Source organism: Staurois parvus, unplaced genomic scaffold (assembly GCF_062004578.1).
Source record: "Staurois parvus isolate SC_StPar_1 unplaced genomic scaffold, SC_StPar_1.0 ptg000827l, whole genome shotgun sequence".
NCBI lineage: Eukaryota > Metazoa > Chordata > Amphibia > Anura > Ranidae > Staurois > Staurois parvus.
The window spans coordinates 8,242,075-8,266,547 of NW_028318623.1; the positions used below are offsets into that span (position 1 = coordinate 8,242,075).

Below are 24,473 nucleotides of genomic sequence, written 5' to 3' on the forward strand. Positions count from 1 at the left end.
GTGTGTTAGGTTCAACTCAAACATGGAGCCCAACACTTAGTATGTAAAAAAAAAAATTAATATTGTTGACTGTTCATGTAGCCTGCCAACGCTTTATAGTGAACTTGGCATTTCCTGTGACAAGTATAGGAGCCGCTGTCAAACATTGACTACAAATATTTGCAGTGTCTCTACCAAAAATATGTGCCAATGAAATCAATCTTTTTTCTTTCAACAGCAATTAAGTCATAAGGGCAGATCCATATACAGCACCCTTCCATCCAAGGCTGGGAATCCCTGATGGTGAAAACATGTTCAATGAATATCCTCTAAATTCTGACTCCAGACATTTTTTTCATTTCAGTCACTGTGAAGCCCATACATGAAATGGGACCACAGAGGGCAATAATAACCTGATAGAAAATTAAAATGTTGTCTGGATTCGGATTTTACACTTCTGTCTAATGGTTGCATGTTGTACTATTTGGATCTACTTCTCTATATCAATAAATGACATATGGATGTGGTGTGTCTTATTGGGGAAAATGGAAGCTCAATGATTCTTCTGATTCACAACTGGTTCCTCCTCTGTATCCTCTCCCAGTGGAACATGATCCATTGTCAGTCCTCTCTTCTCTCTACCACCTAGCAAAATTTAGTTCCATTCTACCTCATCGCTTCCTTGTCCATGATCACCGCTATCTCCTTCCCACCAGCCACAATCATAGTCAGCCTCACTCTACCTATTCTCCCAATGGTCCATGATCAGGTCTTACTTTTCCTCCTCTATCCCCTGTCTTCTATCGCTTTCCCATGTCCATGGTCATCTACTTTCTGACTTCTCTCTTTCTCACACTGCCTCTTTCTTCCCTGGTCAGCAACTTCTCTTCATGACTAGTGTAGAGTAGATGTCCATCCCACTTTTGACCACCGACTACTTGACCATTTACCCTCCAACCCATCCTCATGACACTAATAAACCACACCAAGATTTTGGAGTAAAATGGCCATAGTAGCCTCTTCATAACAAAATTCAAATGTACATAACAGTACCATAATACCCTAACACAGATAATACCAGAGTTTGTTTTGTTTTTTAAGAGTATTTAGTCCTCATGCACACAAGATGTTTTTACAGCGGCTGTTTTTGGCTTTTGTTTTTTTTTTCTACTCTCTGTGACCATCACTTGTTTATTATTGCTCTGTGACTTTAAGCTGTCTCCTTCTTTCTAAGCTGAGCTCTTTCTCTCACCGTACTTGTGTATACTCCTCCCCCCTGCCTCTCCCTGTAATCATTCCACTGTATCCTGAATGCATCTTTCCATGATGCTACAACATTAACGTTTTTCTACCTATGATATTCTCCATTAAACGGAACATTCAAATGGGTTTCCTCATCTGGCTTTCTCAATATGTGAGTTTATTCATTGAGTTAAACTATCTGATCCGATGCAAGGGATAAATTCAACACCACATGGTATAGCTGTATACATCGTGGCAGATAAAGTTTATCATCCTGTAGTTGAGTCAGAATAGTAATCAACGTTTTTTGGCTGAAAAAAGCCCCTAGAACTAGTGGGTTTCTAGAGGAGTTTTTTAGCAGTAAAAATGCTCCAACGCTGAAAAATGAGCTAAAACGCGGCAAACCAGCATTTTTAGATTCTTTTTACCCAAAAAACCCCGCTAAAAAACACAAAAAACGCGGAAAAACGCCGCTAGACGCAAATTCAAAAATGCTGAAAAGCTTTACACAGCTAACGTTACCAGTGTTATTAAAACACCCAGTGTGCATGGAGCCTAAAACAGACAGCTTTACTGTGGGAACCGTCACCTACACTAGGCCCCCAACTGAAACACACCGGCTCAGAGACAATTCTCCCCATCCGCAGGGACCTCCATTTTTATTCTGAGTTAACCCATCTTTAAAAGGAATGCACCCGAGAACCTCATACCACTGATGGGTCCCAAACCATTGTATTAGGCCTGAAATTTACCTCCTCCAAAGGCCAACAGCCACCAAGCTGCCATGACACTTGTAGAATCCAAACAAATAACAGGGGGGGGAGGGAAGCATCTTCTTCATCCACTGGAGACCACTGACCTGCACAGCTCACATCCCCACCTGTACAATCAAGCAACACCCCGCCATGATGATCCCCCCACCAATCAGGTAAGCCAACTTCTTTAACCTCCCTGGTCGTATTCCCGAGTGTAGCTCGGGGTAAAGTTTCAGTACCACAAGCGGTAACCCCGAGCTACACTCGGGCTTACCATGCGGCGCCGCTCCAGGATCTGTTCTTCACTTACCTTGTCCTGCGCTCCCGCGATGTCCCTCCTGCAGTGTCCCCTGTAATGTCCTCCAGCCGATGCCGGCATCTGTCTTCTGGGTTCCGTCCCCTGCGACGTCAGCACGTACGGTTACGGAGCAGCGGGAAATTTCAAAATGACAAAAAGTGACATTCACTAAAATCACATAGTATAACATTCCTGTATCAAACCATTTCACATACATTTTGTCCCGAGTGCTTTGTCCGGCGCCCTGCCTGCATTTTTACTGTTCTTTCCTCCTGGAAACTGAGAAATGTCCATGGCGTCCAAAAAGCGTCCCTTTAGGTCAAAAGCGGTTTTAGACCGGCTAGAGAACAGCGATAGTAAATTAGAACTACTTGCAGAATTGAGTGATAATGATTTGTGGGGAAATTCGTCATCAGACACTGAAAATGATTTTGCGACTTTGCTCAGTGATGTGCAAACTTGGAGCTATATTTCAAAATTCAGTGTTTTTGGTTTGATTATATTGAATTAAATTATTATCATATTATTTTTTATGATTGCTCCCTTCCATGAACAGGTCACCTTCTGCCTCCTCTAGGCCCCCTTCCATCAACAGGTCACCTTCTGCCTCCTCTATGCCCCCTTCCATCAACAGGTCACCTTCTGCCTCCTCTATGCCCCCTTCCATCAACAGGTCACCTTTTGCCTCCTCTATGCCCCCTGGTATACAATAAGTTGTCATCTTGCCTTCTTCACTCCCCTCTTCCTGTTGATGTTCATCCTCCATTCTGTCTCCTGTTTTATCCCTCATGGCCTGCGTTCTGTCCTCCCTACACATTTCTCTGTGTGTAACTTGACATTGACTTGGCAGCTAAACCCCCCTATTCTGTAATAAGCCAGAATGAGTGTAATCTTGAAGTTGTATTAACAAAACAGGGTGGGGGAAACTATTAGAAAAAAAAACAGATGATAAATACATATAATCAATGGAAGAACACACAGAAAACAAACACAATGATTAGTTAGGCTATATATGGCGACAAGTGATTCTCACCAGTGATGCTCCCTTTAGGGGATGCGAAAGGATGCAAGTTACAATTCAACATTTGCTCCTATAGCTGGCTTCTTCTCTCCGAGTCTCTAAGATTGACTCTGAGCTCTCAAGATCACCTCTTTCCTTTCTACCAGAATTACGGGTATTTTTATTAACTCTTAAAGTGTTACAAAATCCACAACAGTAGAATCAGTCTGTAAATGCAGTAAAGCATGCTTGATATACTCACTGTGGAACCTTGTGTAAAAAGGATGTTTTTTCCTGACTTCTCTGATTCTCCCCTTCTTCCAGTGTCTCCCTCTTATCTCCTGATAAGACATATCATGTGGCGACACTCTGCACATGCTCAGTTTGGTGTATATTGCTAGAAAGGTTGTTTTTTTTTCTTTGGAGAATGCATTTGATCAGCACAGGGCCAATCAGCGCTGTCCAGACAGAGGTCAGGGGTTCTGCATCCTCCTACAGGAGAATGAAAACTCCTACAAGATTTAACCAGTGCTCAGCTGGACACTGATAGAAGTCACAAGATTGCTCTAACTGCTGATGAGAAAAGGTATTTTTACCAGTTTCTATGTACTAAAATAATTGAATTTCCATGTTCTGTGTACTGTGGGAGACCAGATATAGTGAATGCAGGGTCCGGGGAGACCAGATATAGTGAACGCAGGGTCCAGGGAGACCAGATATAGTGAATGCAGGGTCCGGGGAGACCAGATATAGTGAATGCAGGGTCCTGGGAGACCAGATATAGTGAATGCAGGGTCCGGGGAGACCAGATATAGTGAACGCAGGGGCCGGGGTTTAGTAACACTTTTACATAAACTAGAGACTGTTTAGTACAACAGTATATTACCAGCTCCATCTAGTGGTCAAATTTGAGATTGCAAGCAGGAAAGATGTAATCTATTCCCCTGCTGGAGGCAGAACAGTCTGTGCTCTGCTTTTGCTCTGTCCGCCTATTCAGTACTTCTTCACTCCACTCCATGGTCAGCTTACACTCCCCCAATAATAACTTTAGTGTGAGGATATACTTAAAGCCCAACTCTAGGAAAATTAAAAAGCATCCCTCGCAGTGTGGGTGCAGTTTGTTTTAGTCTAGAGGGCATAGAAAGTTCTAATTACCTAATCCTCTTCTTCTTTACAATGCTGTACTGGTCCTTGTATTGTCTTCTACCCCCCGTTTCAGTTGTCTATGTTCCTAACTTCATCGAGACCAATGCAGGGTCCATAGCCCTGCATGGATGCAATAATGCCAAGGGATAGTCCACTGCCAGAGCACAAGGACCATCTACCTGGAGAGCAGAGGACCGGGTAAATAAAGTGCTCTACCCTGGACTAAATGAGCCGTTAACCCTTGCATTTAGGGTTCACCTAAATGCTGTTATGTTACTGTTATAATGTTTTAATGTATTATTTTAGTATGCTTTTGTGCATTTATTTGTTTACATATCATGATTTGTTTTCAGGTTTTCCCCTGGGATTTTTCAGAATGAAACAACTGGAATTACAAGATAAAATGTATCATATGTCACTGTATATTAAAGAGAACACACTCCCCCAATAAGATCGCTGTACCCATTTTCAGCTATCAGTACTTGCCAGTTTTGAATATCTGGAAGATATAAAAATCAACTGAAACATAAAACCCAAAGCACATTGGATTGTTTAGAAAAATAATTTCATAACAAATATAAAAAGCAGGAATGCACTTACAAGAGTATCACGCTCATCATACTGTATATCCATATCGATGTACAGTGCAACTCCACCTTTAATTGACTGGCCTTAAGGAAGTTGGAGAGGTCGGAAAATGAAACAATGTGGAACTACAGGAAAGGGAAGGGAAAAGGAGACTGATAGCAGGTAGATAGCAATGACTGGACATGGGTATGCACTGGTACCTGCATGCACATGGACTTTTGCCCCTGGATGGGAAGCAGTCAGGGGCTCTCTTGCTGCTGCTGTGCTTCCAGGAAGAGTGCATACTTATGTTGTATGATCATTTTTATTTTGTAAAAATCTGTATTTTATTGATAATTGTAACAAGAACCAATTCCATATTGAGGTCATTGAATCGGATCCAGTTTAAAGAAATGACTGTAGTAGCTGAGCACAAGGTTGGAGCAAACATGATATAAAATTACACCTGTATGGAATCAGAATAACAATAAAGAGCAGATATAGAAAGAGAGAGTATTGTCAATATTCATTATGTTTTTTGTTATTGTGACTGCTATTGTTCTATATATATATATATATATATATATATATATATATATATATAATTATACAGGATTTATATAGCGCCAAACGCTTGCGCAGCACCTTACAATCTACGGGAGACAATACATTTCAGTACAGAAGGAATATGAGGGCCCTGCTCGTGGAGCTTACAATCTAAATAAATAAAAAAGGTGTGTGTGTGTGATATCACCTTTTATATTACATTGGGCACAAAACCTCACTTCATGAAAAATGTCTGATTTTTCTTTTATGGTCTTTGATATATCCTCATTAAAAGTTCATTTCAGCTTTTAATGACAGCTGAAGGTAGAGTGTGTACCTATTGTTAGTTGAAGTTACCAATCTTTAAAGCGGAGCTCCAACCAATAGGGGAAGTTCCATTTTAAGTCTTTGTCCCCCACTCCCCGTTAAGGATTGGCTCCTTTGGGGAACGGGTACCCGAATTTGACAGGTACCCGCTCCCACTTCCGCTGCGATCGCCTAGGCAATCGAAAGTGGAAGTTGTCCTCCCACCTCCCTCCCCGTAGTCTTGTGGGACACGTGACAGGTCACAGAAGACTATGGGGCCATTCAGGAAGCGCAGCGCTTCTCACCCATGCCCAGTGGGCACCCGGTTGTGAAGTCACAAGCTTTCACAGCCGGGTGCCCACACTAAAGATGCCGGCACCAGGAAGAGAAGACAGCCGGTGAAACCAGCGGTGGTGAGGACACCGCTGGACAGAGGGACAGGTAAGTGGCTGTATTTTAAAAGTCAGCAGGTACAGTTTTTTTCAGGTGGAACGCTGCTTTAATCTCCTTAGCGGTTTTCCCGAGTGTAGCTCGGGGTAAAATTTGAGTACCGAGAGCGGTAACCCCGAGCTACACTCGGGCTTACCATGCGGCGTTGCTCAAGGAGTCCCTGCAGCGCTTACCTTGTCCTTCACTCCCGCAATGTGTCCCCTGCAACGTCCCTGGCCATCTATTCCGGCCGATGCCGGCATCCGGCTTCTGTGTTCCGGTCCCTGTGACGTCGGGACGTACGGGCGCCGCCGGCGGTGGGAAATTTGAAATTTTTTAAAAATGTCATTTTTGTTGTCATTGCTGTTTCAATGCATTTCACATATATTTTGTCCCTAGTGCTTTGTCCTGTGCCCTGCCTGCATTTTGACTGTTCTTTCTGCCTGAAAACTTAGAAAAGTCCATGTCGTCCAAAAAGCGTCCCTTTACGTCAAAAGCAGTTTTAGAACAGTGATAGTAAATCAGAACCACTTGCAGAATTGAGTGATAATGATTCGTGGGGGAAATTTGTCAGACACTGAAAATGATTTTGCGACTTTGCTCAGTGATGTGCGAATTTGCCTCTGTATTTCAAATTTCAGTATTTTTGGTTTGATCATATTATTGAATTAAATTTATTATTATATTATTTTTTATGATTATTTATAGAGATGAGCGAAGAAATGAAAAATTCGATTCGACTGATTCGGCGAATTCGTGGACAATATTCGATTCGAGTCGAATAAATTCGCTGTGAATTTAACTTAAAAAAGGGTGTTTCTAGGCTTCAGAGAGACTTAATATTAGTGCAGAACACTGTACCTTTAATTTAAATGCCCTTGGAGTCTGCTGGGGAAGAGAAATAATACTGTCTGTCAGTATGACATGCAGATGAGTGCCGTCGATCTTAGAATCACTGCACACTTCACTCCTTTGGCCAGTCACGGGGCCAAAACCAGTGTTTGGAGCCACAGTGTGGCGGTGGAGGCAGCAGCAATGGGAGGCCATACAGCAACCTATGACAAAATGGAAACCAGCAGGAGCGTGAGGAGACCTGAAAGTGGCACATGGCAGAGTGGGAGCAATGGGAGGCGGTACAGGGACCCAGGTCACACTATGGGCCCAGCAGCAGCGTGACCAGGCGGTACGGGGGCCCATGGCCGATATGGGGCTTGGTGGCACCTATGGAAGGCCTGTAATCTGCCAGCAACCTATGACAAAATGGACAACCGCAGGAGTGTGAGGAGATTTCAAAGTGGCACATGGCAGAGTGGAAGCAATGGAAGGCCGTACAGGGACCCAGGTCACACTGTGGGACCAGCATCAGCGTGAACAGGCGGTACGGGGGCCCATGGCCGATTTGACCTCATTCATCCCATAGTCCTGCCGACTCACGAATAGCGTGGCCTCCTCAAAGGGCCTGAGCAAGCGCAGGTGTCACACATGAGCTGCCAATGGCTGACATCTAAGTTACACAGGGAGTACCTTTATCCGCTTTTAACATCAGGAAATCTGTGATGGCCTTTAGCTGTTCGTAAAGGCGGTCTAACATATGTAGGGTTGAATTCCACCTTGTTGCAACGTCACAGCATGAGGAGTCGGTACGGGGGCCCATGGCAGATTACATGTCTGGCAGCAGCTATGTGAGGCCCGTAATCTGCCTGCACCCTATGTCAAAAAATTTAACACACCAGCAGTGTGAAGAGACCTGAAAGTGGCACATGGCAGCAGAGTGTGGCGATGGAGACAGCAGCAATGGGAGGCCATACAGGGACCCATGACAGACTCTGGACTTGGCAGCAGCATGAGGAGGCGGTATATAGGGGCCCATGGCAGATTAGGGGCCTGGCAGCAGCTATGTGAGGCCCGTAATCTGCCTGCACCCTATGTCAAAAAATGTAACACACCAGCAGTGTGTGAGGAGACCTGAAAGTGGCACATGGCAGAGTGTGGCGATGGAGACAGCAGCAATGGGAGGCCGTACAGGGACCCATGAGAGACTCTGGACCTGGCAGCAGCATGAGGAAGCGGTATATAGGGGCCTATGGCAGATTAGGGGCCTGGCAGCAGCTATAGGAGGCCCATAATCTGCCAGCACCCTATGTCAAAAAATTCTACACACCAGCAGTGTGAGGAGACCTGAAAGTGGCACATGGCAGCAGAGTGTGGCGATGGAGACAGCAGCAATGGGAGGCCGTACAGGGACCCATGACAGACTCTAGACTTGGCAGCAGCATGAGGAGGCGGTATATAGGGGCCCATGGCAGATTAGGGGCCTGGCAGCAGCTATGTGAGGCCCGTAATCTGCCTGCACCCTATGTCAAAAAATTTAACACACCAGCAGTGTGAAGAGACCTGAAAGTGGCACATGGCAGCAGAGTGTGGCGATGGAGACAGCAGCAATGGGAGGCCATACAGGGACCCATGACAGACTCTGGACTTGGCAGCAGCATGAGGAGGCGGTATATAGGGGCCCATGGCAGATTAGGGGCCTGGCAGCAGCTATGTGAGGCCCGTAATCTGCCTGCACCCTATGTCAAAAAATTTAACACACCAGCAGTGTGAAGAGACCTGAAAGTGGCACATGGCAGCAGAGTGTGGCGATGGAGACAGCAGCAATGGGAGGCCATACAGGGACCCATGACAGACTCTGGACTTGGCAGCAGCATGAGGAGGCGGTATATAGGGGCCCATGGCAGATTAGGGGCCTGGCAGCAGCTATGTGAGGCCCGTAATCTGCCTGCACCCTATGTCAAAAAATTTAACACACCAGCAGTGTGAAGAGACCTGAAAGTGGCACATGGCAGCAGAGTGTGGCGATGGAGACAGCAGCAATGGGAGGCCATACAGGGACCCATGACAGACTCTGGACTTGGCAGCAGCATGAGGAGGCGGTATATAGGGGCCCATGGCAGATTAGGGGCCTGGCAGCAGCTATGTGAGGCCCGTAATCTGCCTGCACCCTATGTCAAAAAATTTAACACACCAGCAGTGTGAAGAGACCTGAAAGTGGCACATGGCAGCAGAGTGTGGCGATGGAGACAGCAGCAATGGGAGGCCGTACAGGGACCCATGAGAGACTCTAGACTTGGCAGCAGCATGAGGAGGCGGTATATAGGGGCCCATGGCAGATTAGGGGCCTGGCAGCAGCTATGTGAGGCCCGTAATCTGCCTGCACCCTATGTCAAAAAATTTAACACACCAGCAGTGTGAAGAGACCTGAAAGTGGCACATGGCAGCAGAGTGTGGCGATGGAGACAGCAGCAATGGGAGGCCGTACAGGGACCCATGAGAGACTCTGGACCTGGCAGCAGCATGAGGAAGCGGTATATAGGGGCCTATGGCAGATTAGGGGCCTGGCAGCAGCTATAGGAGGCCCATAATCTGCCAGCACCCTATGTCAAAAAATTCTACACACCAGCAGTGTGTGAGGAGACCTGAAAGTGGCACATGGCAGAGTGTGGCGATGGAGACAGCAGCAATGGGAGGCCGTACAGGGACCCATGAGAGACTCTGGACCTGGCAGCAGCATGAGGAGGCGGTATATAGGGGCCTATGGCAGATTAGGGGCCTGGCAGCAGCTATAGGAGGCCCATAATCTGCCAGCACCCTATGTCAAAAAATTCTACACACCAGCAGTGTGAGGAGACCTGAAAGTGGCACATGGCAGCAGAGTGTGGCGATGGAGACAGCAGCAATGGGAGGCCGTACAGGGACCCATGACAGACTCTAGACTTGGCAGCAGCATGAGGAGGCGGTATATAGGGGCCCATGGCAGATTAGGGGCCTGGCAGCAGCTATGTGAGGCCCGTAATCTGCCTGCACCCTATGTCAAAAAATTCTACACACCAGCAGTGTGAGGAGACCTGAAAGTGGCACATGGCAGCAGAGTGTGGCGATGGAGACAGCAGCAATGGGAGGCCGTACAGGGACCCATGACAGACTCTAGACTTGGCAGCAGCATGAGGAGGCGGTATATAGGGGCCCATGGCAGATTAGGGGCCTGGCAGCAGCTATGTGAGGCCCGTAATCTGCCTGCACCCTATGTCAAAAAATTTAACACACCAGCAGTGTGAAGAGACCTGAAAGTGGCACATGGCAGCAGAGTGTGGCGATGGAGACAGCAGCAATGGGAGGCCATACAGGGACCCATGACAGACTCTGGACTTGGCAGCAGCATGAGGAGGCGGTATATAGGGGCCCATGGCAGATTAGGGGCCTGGCAGCAGCTATGTGAGGCCCGTAATCTGCCTGCACCCTATGTCAAAAAATGTAACACACCAGCAGTGTGTGAGGAGACCTGAAAGTGGCACATGGCAGAGTGTGGCGATGGAGACAGCAGCAATGGGAGGCCGTACAGGGACCCATGAGAGACTCTGGACCTGGCAGCAGCATGAGGAAGCGGTATATAGGGGCCTATGGCAGATTAGGGGCCTGGCAGCAGCTATAGGAGGCCCATAATCTGCCAGCACCCTATGTCAAAAAATTCTACACACCAGCAGTGTGTGAGGAGACCTGAAAGTGGCACATGGCAGAGTGTGGCGATGGAGACAGCAGCAATGGGAGGCCGTACAGGGACCCATGAGAGACTCTGGACCTGGCAGCAGCATGAGGAGGCGGTATATAGGGGCCTATGGCAGATTAGGGGCCTGGCAGCAGCTATAGGAGGCCCATAATCTGCCAGCACCCTATGTCAAAAAATTCTACACACCAGCAGTGTGAGGAGACCTGAAAGTGGCACATGGCAGCAGAGTGTGGCGATGGAGACAGCAGCAATGGGAGGCCGTACAGGGACCCATGACAGACTCTAGACTTGGCAGCAGCATGAGGAGGCGGTATATAGGGGCCCATGGCAGATTAGGGGCCTGGCAGCAGCTATGTGAGGCCCGTAATCTGCCTGCACCCTATGTCAAAAAATTTAACACACCAGCAGTGTGAAGAGACCTGAAAGTGGCACATGGCAGCAGAGTGTGGCGATGGAGACAGCAGCAATGGGAGGCCATACAGGGACCCATGACAGACTCTGGACTTGGCAGCAGCATGAGGAGGCGGTATATAGGGGCCCATGGCAGATTAGGGGCCTGGCAGCAGCTATGTGAGGCCCGTAATCTGCCTGCACCCTATGTCAAAAAATTTAACACACCAGCAGTGTGAAGAGACCTGAAAGTGGCACATGGCAGCAGAGTGTGGCGATGGAGACAGCAGCAATGGGAGGCCGTACAGGGACCCATGAGAGACTCTGGACTTGGCAGCAGCATGAGGAGGCGGTATATAGGGGCCCATGGCAGATTAGGGGCCTGGCAGCAGCTATGTGAGGCCCGTAATCTGCCTGCACCCTATGTCAAAAAATTTAACACACCAGCAGTGTGAAGAGACCTGAAAGTGGCACATGGCAGCAGAGTGTGGCGATGGAGACAGCAGCAATGGGAGGCCATACAGGGACCCATGACAGACTCTGGACTTGGCAGCAGCATGAGGAGGCGGTATATAGGGGCCCATGGCAGATTAGGGGCCTGGCAGCAGCTATGTGAGGCCCGTAATCTGCCTGCACCCTATGTCAAAAAATTTAACACACCAGCAGTGTGAAGAGACCTGAAAGTGGCACATGGCAGCAGAGTGTGGCGATGGAGACAGCAGCAATGGGAGGCCGTACAGGGACCCATGAGAGACTCTGGACTTGGCAGCAGCATGAGGAGGCGGTATATAGGGGCCCATGGCAGATTAGGGGCCTGGCAGCAGCTATGTGAGGCCCGTAATCTGCCTGCACCCTATGTCAAAAAATTTAACACACCAGCAGTGTGAAGAGACCTGAAAGTGGCACATGGCAGCAGAGTGTGGCGATGGAGACAGCAGCAATGGGAGGCCATACAGGGACCCATGACAGACTCTGGACTTGGCAGCAGCATGAGGAGGCGGTATATAGGGGCCCATGGCAGATTAGGGGCCTGGCAGCAGCTATGTGAGGCCCATAATCTGCCAGCACCCTATGTCAAAAAATTCTACACACCAGCAGTGTGTGAGGAGACCTGAAAGTGGCACATGGCAGAGTGTGGCGATGGAGACAGCAGCAATGGGAGGCCGTACAGGGACCCATGAGAGACTCTGGACCTGGCAGCAGCATGAGGAGGCGGTATATAGGGGCCTATGGCAGATTAGGGGCCTGGCAGCAGCTATAGGAGGCCCATAATCTGCCAGCACCCTATGTCAAAAAATTCTACACACCAGCAGTGTGAGGAGACCTGAAAGTGGCACATGGCAGCAGAGTGTGGCGATGGAGACAGCAGCAATGGGAGGCCGTACAGGGACCCATGACAGACTCTAGACTTGGCAGCAGCATGAGGAGGCGGTATATAGGGGCCCATGGCAGATTAGGGGCCTGGCAGCAGCTATGTGAGGCCCGTAATCTGCCTGCACCCTATGTCAAAAAATTTAACACACCAGCAGTGTGAAGAGACCTGAAAGTGGCACATGGCAGCAGAGTGTGGCGATGGAGACAGCAGCAATGGGAGGCCATACAGGGACCCATGACAGACTCTGGACTTGGCAGCAGCATGAGGAGGCGGTATATAGGGGCCTATGGCAGATTAGGGGCCTGGCAGCAGCTATAGGAGGCCCGTAATCTGCCAGCACCCTATGTCAAAAAATTAAACACACCAGCAGTGTGAGGAGACCTGAAAGTGGCACATGTTTGAGGCATGATTCATGGCGGATTTAATCAGTTGTGTCAGGAACTGGTGGTTTGAAATCCAGACTAATCCACGCCTGATTCATTTTCACAAACGTGAGTCTCTCCACACTTTGGGTGGACAGTCGTGTCCTCCGCGGAGTTACAATACCTCCTGCCGCACTAAACACGCGCTCCGATGCCACGCTACTGGCCGGGCATGACAGCCTTTCAAGGGCAAATTCAGCTAGTTGGGGCCAAAGGTCAAGTTTCGTTGCCCAGTAGTCAAGGGGATTGTCTACCTCGGTTGGCAGGGTGCTGTCCAAGTAGGCCCAAGCCTGTTGTTTGAGCTCCTGCTCCAGGTCCACCTGATGCTGCTGCTGCTGCTGCGGCTGGTTAGTAGTTTCCTCACTGCGCTGGTGAAGAAAGCTACTCATCATCGACTGCAGACTGAGGCAGCCGCTGCTGGTGGAGCTGCCACTGCTCCTACCACCCCACCCCTCCCCTGCTGCCATGCCAGCGGAACGCGAGCGCACAGGGCCCACAGTGTCTGAGGATGGACGTTGGCGCACAAAGGCAGAGACCAACTGACTACATAGGTGGTTTTTATAGTACGTAATTTTGGCCTCCCTCTCAGCAGGTGTGAAAAAGGCCACCATTTTGGACCGGTAGCGAGGGTCCAACAAGGTGGACAGCCAAAAGTCATCCCTCTGTCTGATGGTTATTATTCGGCTGTCGCTACGCAAGCAACCGAGCATGCTATGGGCCATTTGTGCCAAGGAATGCGAGGGACTCCCTGCCTCCATCTCCACAGCATACTGCCACGGTGCGTCTGGGTCCTCTGTCTCCTCCTCCTCCTCTACCAGATGCTCCTGCTCCTCCACTCCTGTCCGCTGAGTGGAAAAACCACCCATTTCACTCAATAATTCCTGAGCACAAATGTCCTCCTCTACCTCCTCCTCTTCTTCCTGTCCTGCCCCCACAGGGGTCATGTGGCGTTGAGATCTGTGCGCCACGTCTACCGCACCCTGACCAGCCATTGTTAACAGCATTTGTTCCAGGACGTGCAACAGAGGAATGACGTCGTTCATCCCATAGTCCTGCCGACTCACGAATAGCGTGGCCTCCTCAAAGGGCCTGAGCAAGCGGCAGGTGTCACGCATGAGCTGCCAATGGCTGACATCTAAGTTACACAGGGGAGTACCTTTATCCGCTTGTAACATCAGGAAATCGGTGATGGCCTTTCGCTGCTCGTAAAGGCGGTCTAACATGTGTAGGGTTGAATTCCACCTTGTTGCAACGTCGCAGATCAGGCGATGCTGTGGAATTCCGTTCTGCCGCTGCAGCTCAATGAGGGTGTTCTTTGCGGTGTAGGAATGGCTGAAATGCATGCACAGTTTACGTGACATTTTAAGGATGTCTTGCAGTGGGATGGTGGATTTTAGGAACCGCTTGACAACCAGATTGAACACGTGAGCCATGCATGGCGCATGGCACAACCTTCCTTGACGCAGAGCAGACACCATGTTCTTTCCGTTGTCAGTCAACATGGTTCCGATTTTTAGTTTGCGCGGAGACAGCCATCTGTCGATTTCTCTGTTCATTACACTCAGCAGTTCCTCCCCTGTGTGACTACGTTCGCCAAGGCATACCAGGTGCAGCACAGCGTGACACCGTTGCGCCCTGCACATGTGATATGCCGGTCGGGTAATGGGACTTGGCACGGGGGTGGCGGCTGAGGACACGGCGGAAAAAGAGGTGGTAGAGGCGGACATGCTTGCTGGACCAAGGACGTGCAAACGTGGAGGCAAAAGCGTCGTGACCTGTCCAAGTTGCTGGTGCGGCTGTGCCGGCACCACGTTCACCCAGTGGGCCGTAAATGACATGTACTGTCCCTGACCGTAGTTACAGCTCCACACGTCGGCGCTGCCGTGCACTTTGGCAGAGACCGACATGCTCAAAGACTGGCCCACCATCTCTTCTACATGTGAATGCAGGGCTGGCACTGCCTTTTGGGCAAAGAAATGACGGCTTGGCACTCTCCACCGCGGCGCGGCACAAGCCATCATTTCTCGGAAAGGTGCTGAGTCCACCAGTTGGAAAGGGAGGGACTGCAGCACCAGCAACTTGGACAGGAGGACGTTCAGCTTTTGCACCGTCGGGTGCGTGCTCGCAAACTGTTGTCTCTTGGATACGGATTCCAAGAAAGACTGTTGACGGAATCCGAGAAGAGGAGTAGCAGGAGAAGGAGCATCTGAACGAGCGGAAGATGCCAATGAGCGACAACTCCCCTCAGCAGAGGTGTTGGAGCCTTGACTGGCTGATAGAGGGCGATTGACGACGTCGGGTGACGGAGCAAGTAACGGAGCGGGTGATGGAGCGGGGGCTGGGGCAGGCAGAACCGCCGTATGTTTATCACGGTTTTCCCAGGCCACCGAATGGTGACGCTGCATATGCTGACGCAACGCTGTAGTCCCAACATGGGCCCCCTGGCCACGCTTGCATTTCTGGCCACATAGTCGACATACGGCTACGTTTACTTCCTCGGGCGGCTTGAGGAAAAATTGCCACACCACCGAGTAGGAAACTTTGCCCCCGCTACTCTTCACTGGCTGACTGCTACTTCCTCCGTGCGCAACGGCACCACTACTGGCCGTGGTGGTAGGCTGCAGTGGAGCTGGTGCTCTACTCCGTGGACGTTTGGCTCCACTGACACTGATGCGACCCTGCTGCTGTCTCCTGGGCAACCCACCGACTGTTTTGCTCGCTGCCAAGCTGCCACCCTCTTCTCCTGATGATGCGGAAGAAATTGCCTGATGACGACGAGGCTGCCAAGTGCGATCAACCTCCTCATCATCAAGTAGGGTCTCCGCCTCACTACTAGCCCCCTCGGCTGCGTCTGGGTCAGGAGACAGACCTGTCTCTAGACCGGCTACCGAGCCACTCTCCTCGCCAGTACTTGTTCGCTTGGCTGCTGAAAAGGCCGATGTCTCCCCCCGTTCCTGACCGCCCTCTGTTAGCTCTTCCTCACTGTACAGTGGGGCTGAGCCCACAGCATGCGATACTTCGCTTGGTGAGGGAACAGCAAAGGACAGGGGCAGGTAGAGGACACGTGATTTCAGTGGGCTTGGTCCCGGGCCATGCCAACTAACGGTTGTGTCTGACGTACCCACCGACCGTTGGCTGTAGGTGTCAGAGGTGACCTGGGAAGAGGAAGACGACCGAGCCAACCAATCAATGACGGCAGGGTTGTCGGTGGAGACACGACCGCTGGATGACACCGGGAGCACTGGCCTCTGGCTGCGAATACTGCTGCCTCGACCCCTTCCTCTGCTGCCACGTCTGCTCGCTCCTAAAACATTGCCTCCTCTGCCACTCCTCTGCATGTTGTCTGACATACTATTTAATTCAACGATTAGGTGTCCCTGAGTAACAATTCTCTGGCACTCAGTAACAATTCTGTCTGTCCCTGAGTATGAATTCTGTGGCCCTGAGTAACAATTCTGTGTCTGTGCGAGTAACAATTCTGTGTCTGTGCAAGTAACAATTTTGTGTCTGTGCGAGTAACAAATCTCTGGCACTCAGTAACAATTCTGTCTGTCCCTGAGTAACAATTCTCTGGCACTCAGTAACAATTCTGTCTGTCCCTGAGTAACAATTCTCTGGCACTCAGTAACAATTCTGTCTGTCCCTGAGTATGAATTCTGTGGCCCTGAGTAACAATTCTGTGTCTGTGCGAGTAACAATTCTGTGTCTGTGCAAGTAACAATTTTGTGTCTGTGCGAGTAACAATTCTCTGGCACTCAGTAACAATTCTGTCTGTCCCTGAGTAACAATTCTCTGGCACTCAGTAACAATTCTGTCTGTCCCTGAGTAACAATTCTCTGGCACTCAGTAACAATTCTGTCTATCCCTGAGTATGAATTCTGTGGCCCTGAGTAACAATTCTGTGTCTGTGCGAGTAACAATTCTGTGTCTGTGCAAGTAACAATTTTGTGTCTGTGCGAGTAACAATTCTCTGGCACTCAGTAACAATTCTGTCTGTCCCTGAGTAACAATTCTCTGGCACTCAGTAACAATTCTGTCTGTCCCTGAGTAACAATTCTCTGGCACTCAGTAACAATTCTGTCTGTCCCTGAGTAACAATTCTCTGGCACTCAGTAACAATTCTGTCTGTCCCTGAGTAACAATTCTCTGGCACTCAGTAACAATTCTGTCTGTCCCTGAGTATGAATTCTGTGGCCCTGAGTAACAATTCTGTGTCTGTGCGAGTAACAATTCTGTGTCTGTGCAAGTAACAATTTTGTGTCTGTGCGAGTAACAATTCTCTGGCACTCAGTAACAATTCTGTCTGTCCCTGAGTAACAATTCTCTGGCACTCAGTAACAATTCTGTCTGTCCCTGAGTAACAATTCTCTGGCACTCAGTAACAATTCTGTCTGTCCCTGAGTATGAATTCTGTGGCCCTGAGTAACAATTCTGTGTCTGTGCGAGTAACAATTCTGTGTCTGTGCAAGTAACAATTTTGTGTCTGTGCGAGTAACAATTCTCTGGCACTCAGTAACAATTCTGTCTGTCCCTGAGTAACAATTCTCTGGCACTCAGTAACAATTCTGTCTGTCCCTGAGTAACAATTCTCTGGCACTCAGTAACAATTCTGTCTATCCCTGAGTATGAATTCTGTGGCCCTGAGTAACAATTCTGTGTCTGTGCGAGTAACAATTCTGTGTCTGTGCAAGTAACAATTTTGTGTCTGTGCGAGTAACAATTCTCTGGCACTCAGTAACAATTCTGTCTGTCCCTGAGTAACAATTCTCTGGCACTCAGTAACAATTCTGTCTGTCCCTGAGTAACAATTCTCTGGCACTCAGTAACAATTCTGTCTGTCCCTGAGTAACAATTCTCTGGCACTCAGTAACAATTCTGTCTGTCCCTGAGTAACAATTCTCTGGCACTCAGTAACAATTCTGTCTGTCCCTGAGTAACAATTCTGTCTGTCCCTGAGAATGAATTCTGTGGCCCTAAGAATTCTCTGGCACTCAGTAACAATTCTGTCTGTCCCTGAGTAACAATTCTCTGGCACTCAGTAACAATTCTGTCTGTCCCTGAGTAAAAATTCTGTGGCCCTAATAACGTTTCTGTGGCCCTAAGTAACAATTCTCTGGCACTGAGTAACAATTCTGTCTGTCCCTGAGTATGAATTCTGTGGCCCTAACTAGCGTTTCTTTGTCCCTAAATAACGATTCTGTGGCCCTCATTAACAAGTCTGTGTCCCTGAGTAATGGTTCTCTGTCCCTAAGTAACTTCTCTCTGTCCCCAATTCTCGTTTCTGTGGCCCTAACTCTGTCCCTGTCCCTAGTACAGAGCGGTCTGCCTCTGTTCAATGACTGCAGGCAAATGAAGATTTCCAAAATGGCCGCTATATATACCTCGACCATTACACAGTGCTGGCTGGCTGGCTGCTGATTGGCTGATGCGATCACATGTCGTTGAGGAATGCATTATGGGGCAGCGCGCCTTGTCTGCGCGCCTTCCCCGACATCCCCGCTCCGTCGCCGCACATGTCAGCCGCCATTTTCGGAAAAATTTCGATTCGCGCGTCCGAATTAGGCTGTTTTTCGGATTCGGCACGAATCGAAATTTTTCCGATATTCGACTCGAATTCCACTTCGGATGCTTCGATTCGCTCATCTCTAATTATTTATTAAATTATAATTTTATGATTTTGTGTTTCAAGTTTTATCATATCCGGGATGTTTAATAGACTCTTGTTCGGACAGATTTCAGTGAGTTATTCCTAAAAATTACAGCCTACAATAAAAAACTACATATTTCCATGCAAAAAAATGGTACCGCTTTCAGCACAAAAAAAAAATTGGAAAGAATCATACCGCCGAGGAGGTTAAGTGTCACGAATCTCTTGGTTTAAAAAAAATCTATTCCATTGTGTATCCTCAACTCAGAAATATTCCTTTTATTGTTCTTATCCTCCACTAAATCTCTAAATTTCATTTATTTTTTGTTCCTACGATCTGACTTCTTGTTAGAGGGTGGCTTCATTTGTTCTCCATGGTCCCACTGTATGTAGGAATGTAGCCAACCTCTCTTACTTGCTCCCAAGATGGACTCTGGGATTTTTTGTGTGCTTAGATCAGTGTACATGACTGCAACCAACATGCTTTGCACATTCTAAGCAACAGAAAGGGAGGTCTCGTGTTGCTCCAGAACCTCCAGCAAGGAGAACAGTGAGAAGTACAGTACAGACACCATGAATTTTCATTCCAAATTTCCTGAGACTAGTAGTCAGAGGCAGCAGCGCCTTAGATCTCACACTGCAGATATACAGTTGGCATAAGAGTGCCTAGGCACACTCACATACTGCTCTTTGTCAAGAGGAATAAAACAGACAAAATATTCAATATTATTCTGAAGTGTGCACCATATTTAGTAAATAATATTTACATTTAAGGTCACCTGGTAGGTCTATTGTATAACTAGTGTAAGTACAATTTTTCGATGGCTGCCGGCATGCCAAAATGGTGCTGTGGCAGTAAGGAGGAGGAAATGCTATTGCTGCTTAAAGTATAACCTAAGACAAAACTTTTTTAAGTTTTATATATGAGTGGAGATGGAATAGAACACCTGTCAGGCTTTTAGCATTGTCTGTGTCCCTATTAGGGAACTTCACCTACCTTATTTCTCCTGGTGATCATTAATAACTATGGTGAAAGCAAATCCCAACTTTTGAGTGGTCACCAGAACAGGAATAGAGAGGAAATCTGACAATGGAGACACAGGGGGTTATTTACTAAAACTGGAGAGTGCAAAATCTGGTGCAGGTCTGCATAGAGATAATCAACTTCCAGGTTATATTGCCACAGCTTAATTGAATAAACTGAAGTTAGAAGCCGATTGGCTCCCATGCACAGCTGCACCAGATTCTGAGTGCAATCCCCCACTGGGTCTGATGCCACAGGGATTTCCCTCCCTATGGAGGTATTTCCTCTTACTACTAGATGATAAGCGCGATTCTTGTGAGCTACTATGGTGTGTTCTATAAATAAAAATAATAATAATTTGAGTGAATATGTAAAAGAATCAGTTGGTTAATAAAATTTCACCAAACAATTAAATTAAATAAACTGAGTGGTGTAAATGCAATAAATGAAATAAAATACTTATTAAAATTAGTGTGTGAAATATTTAAATACATCAGTGGGTCGCTTACACTATACACATACTGGTGTGTCACTATAAGTAAATTAAAAAGCAAGGCGTCGCGCTCCACTAACAATAATAGAGATGTGAAATATATAAACATACATAAATAAGAATAAATAAAAAATATATAAATTAAGAATTAAATAAAATAAATAAAGTCCAACTTTAATTCAGCAGCATAATGTTGCAATCAGGCTGATTCTGCGGGCATCTTTAAATAATCCGTGACTTAGATGTGTCTTTAAATGGTGTAAATGGGGCAGGGGCTCTGATGTCATGTAATTTAAAGGCAACTACACAGCAAGTATATTGGAGTATGGCAAACACATTGAGGATCCTGTATTTTTGTATAAAAAGCTATTTTAATTTCTTCTCACTACTAGCTGTGGCTATGGCACAAAGAAATCTTTCCAATGGGACACAAATGGTAAAAAAAAACAACAGGGACTATAACCCTTCCTTACTCTATCCAAAATGAAAAAAAAAAGGTTTGCCTCCAGTTCTGCCCTGGTCTTATGGACCAAGGAAGGCTGAAAGTACATCTAGCAGACCTTCAAAAGCAGATAAAGCTGATCTGCCATAATGACCATTTACAATTGGTTCTTCATGTTTGAAACTCTTAATAATATATAGTGCAGCGCTGGTATATCAATAAAAAATAAACATAATTAAATGAATACAGATAAAATAGTTCATAAAGTCCTTCCACAATAAAGTGACCATGGATATGTGAAGGTCTCCTCCTTATTAGGTGACTCGTGGTCCCAGTGGTCAGGAAGTCACACTTGCTACTGGCTCCTCCTGAGGCCTTTCGTGCCACAGCACTTCATCAGAGGGTTGGATGCCATTGATGGCTTATGGTATTTGTGTGTACATGTAATCCTGGCTATACTACTGTTGATCCAATAAAGTTCTTGAGGAGGGGGACCCCTGCCTGCCTATTTGGAGTGAAAGGGCTCTCTGTACCTGGAGGTATATCACTGCACCCAAGGCCGATGTCAGTATTTGAGAGGGATGGTCTATGTGTCCTTAGGATCTGCATGCCTGGCTGGTCATCCGCATAAGAGTGTACACATGCGCATTTAAAATGTGCGGTCGGTGAGTGCGCATTTTTTCCGTTTGATACCAGTCACCTAATAAGGAGGAGACCTTCACATATCCATGGTCACTTTATTGTGGAAGGACTTTATTAACTATTTTAACTGTATTCATTTAATTATGTTTATTTTTTTTTTATTGATATACCAGCGCTGCACTATATATTATTATTCTCGTTTAAAGGTCCAGTGATTCCTTAGAGTGTTTCAGCAGCGGATTTTTGAGCGCTCGCTTTACCTTTATTCCATGTTTGAAACTCTTGCCTGTGATTTATTATTTCTAATAAACGATACTTTTTCATATTCAACAGACTGTTGTAGATGGAATTCTTTTGAACCTCAAGTGTAAGTTAACTTTGACTTAATTTAACTATTTCCCACCCAGCCATAATACATATTCATGGCCAGTTGGGACAAGCATCATTCTAGAAAGAAAAAAAAATGGTGGTGGTTGCATACCACCAAAAGAAAGCTCTGTCTGTCTCATAAATATAAACTTCATTAGGGTACAGTGTTACATGACTGAGTATTTGTCATTCAAAGTGCGACAGCTCTGAAAACTGAAAAATGGTCTGGACTAGAAGGACATGAAACTGTCTGATCTTGAAATGGTTAAACGGTCAGTCCAGCCAAAACTGTTATTTCAATTTTCACTGGCTGTTGAACTCACCTAATGGTTTTTATAGGAACTTTAATTCCAAAGTTTGCATATCTGTCACAGTTATTAGGAAGGGTCTCACTCCCCCTGCTAGGAGAGAGCCAAGAATTGGGACAGGGAGATCTTGAAGGAAGAGTCTTAAAAAAGTAAATGAGGTTGATTTACTAAAACTGGAGAGTGAAAAATCTGGTGCAGCTGTACATGGTAGCCAATCAGCTTCTAACTTCATCTTATTCAATTAAGCTATGACACTAAAACCTGGAAGCTGATTGGTTTATATGCAGAGCTGCTCCAGATTTTGCATTCTCCAGTTTTAGAAAATCAACCCCACTGTGTGGCTTAGTCCACCAGATTCTATCTATATAGGACAATGCAATTACTCACACATTACATTTGGTTGCCTACTTATTTACAACTACTGTTTATTTCTGCTTCTGTGCTGTGTCTTTCATTTGGGTTCACCACCCAATGGAGTATAAAGCAATAAAATATACAAATACATCACACAACTTTGAATTTTACAAGAGGCTTGCACAACACTGGGACACTCATCTGAGAGGCCAGGAACTCTACAGCCGATACGATGTCGGCATACCATGGACCACCTGAACACTCTAAACTTCTGGTATACTGGCTTTTGCTCCTGTACACCTTAGGTGAGATGCATGAAAAATTACCTTACAGTAGCCTTTTTTTATCTTTTTAATCTTAAAATAGCTTTTCAGGTCCAGGAACCCCATCTAATAATTCTGTATCTACAGCTCACAGTACATTAGTTTGATGGTCTGTGGTAAGAATGCTCCTTACATTTGTGATTATTGGGAAGAATGCTCCTTACACAGAGCTAAAAGCTAAAATCATTGGTGTTGGTGGTTACTCATCTAAGAGGCAGAAGTTGCTCACTGGTTAAGTAACTCCTAGTAAGCTCTGGGGGAACCCTGGGGGTCCACAGAACCCTGGTTGGGAAAGGCTGCTTTAGAGCATGTAATATGAGAGAATGTGCCTTTGGATTCAGCACAAGACAAGAGCATCAGAAATTTTAGTATGATCATTTCAGCAAAACATAAGTTACCATTTGGTTTGTGGCTTAAGTGATTTTTAACAAAATTATCCATGTTTATCTGGCTAAATAGTATATGACTGTGCATCGAGGTGGACCAGAATGATTGTTTCATTGGTCGTATTTTTTATGTTTTTAGTTTTATGCTTTATTATTTCATGTGTGAGGTTTTGCATATTATTATTATTATTATACAGTATTTATATAGCGCCAAAAAGTTTGCTCAGCGCTGTACAGAGTAGTGGGGGACAGTACATGAGACAATACAGTCACAAAACAGTATACGAGGGGTTCGAGGGCCCTGCTCTTTCGAGCTTACAATCTAGGAGGGAGGGGATAGTGGCACAGGAGGAAGTGGCTATGGGGGATGGAGTGGTAGGAGGAGTGGAGGAGATCAGCTGTTAGGTGAGGGTGGGGTAGACTTGGGTTTTCAGGGTGCGCCTGAAGGTGAGAAGGGTAGGTGACAGTCTGATGGATTGAGGTAGTGAGTTCCAGAGGATGGGGAAAGTCCTGGAGAAGTCCTGCAGTCAGGAGTGGGAGGAGGAGACCAGGGAGCTAGAAAGTAGGAGGTGTTGTGAGGAACGAAGAGTGCGGGTTGGGTGGTATTTGGGTATCAGGTCGGTGAGGTAGTTTGGGGCAGCGTTATGAATGGCTTTGTTTGTCAGTGTTAGTAGTTTCAATTTGATGCGTTGGGCAATTGGAGGCCAGTGGAGGGAATGACAGAGGGGGGGTGGCAGATACGGAGCGGTTGGTAAGGTGGATGAGTCTGGCCGCTGAGTTCAGGATAGACTGAAGCGGGGATAGCCTGTGTTGGGGTAGGCCGGTGAGGAGGGAGTTGCAATAGTCGAGTCGTGAGATAATAAGGGAGTGTATGAGTTGATTAGTAGTGTCTGGGGTTAGGAACGAGTGTATTTTGGAGATGTTGCGGAGGTGGAGCCTGCATGAGTTTGCCAGCAATTGGACATGGGGTTGAAAGGACAGGTTTGAGTCTAGAGTGACTCCTAGGACTTTGGTTTGCGGGTGTGACTGATGGTGGCATTGTTGGTCGTGATGGAGAGGGTGGGGGGGGGTGGTCTGGGGGGAAAATTAGGAGCTCGGTTTTGGAAAGGTTTAATTCGAGGAAGTGGAGCGACATCCAGTCTGAAATGTCGTTCAGTAGGTAGGTGATATGGGCAGAGACTGAGCGGGTGAGGCGAGGTAGATTTGTGTGTCATCGGCGTAGAGGTGATAGTTGAAGCCGTGGGAGTGTATCCCGTTGGCCAAGGGAGGAGGTGTAGATGGAGAAGAGAAGGGGCCCGAGGACAGAGCCTTGAGGGACCCCAACAGAGAGAGGGAGTGAGGGGGAGGTGGTAGCGTTATAGGCTAAACCAAAGTCCCACCAGAGAGAGGAAAATCACTGACTTTATGAACATGTCCTCAGTTTGTTTCAGCCAATATGTTGGAAAATGTGTAACTTTTTATTTGTC

The 24,473-nt window shown here is 47.1% G+C and overlaps 1 protein-coding gene across 1 annotated transcript in view; it reads left to right on the plus strand.

The window, feature by feature from the left end:
• Positions 1-22,489: 22,489 nt before the first annotated feature.
• The window catches only part of LOC149443911 (cell adhesion molecule CEACAM5-like), a 55,646-nt gene continuing 53,662 nt past the window's right edge, over positions 22,490-24,473 (plus strand). The window contains exon 1 of the mRNA XM_089655228.1: positions 22,490-22,603. Within this exon, the coding sequence (XP_089511354.1) occupies positions 22,531-22,603 (73 nt within the window). The 5' untranslated portion in view covers positions 22,490-22,530. The remainder of the gene's footprint in view (positions 22,604-24,473) is intronic.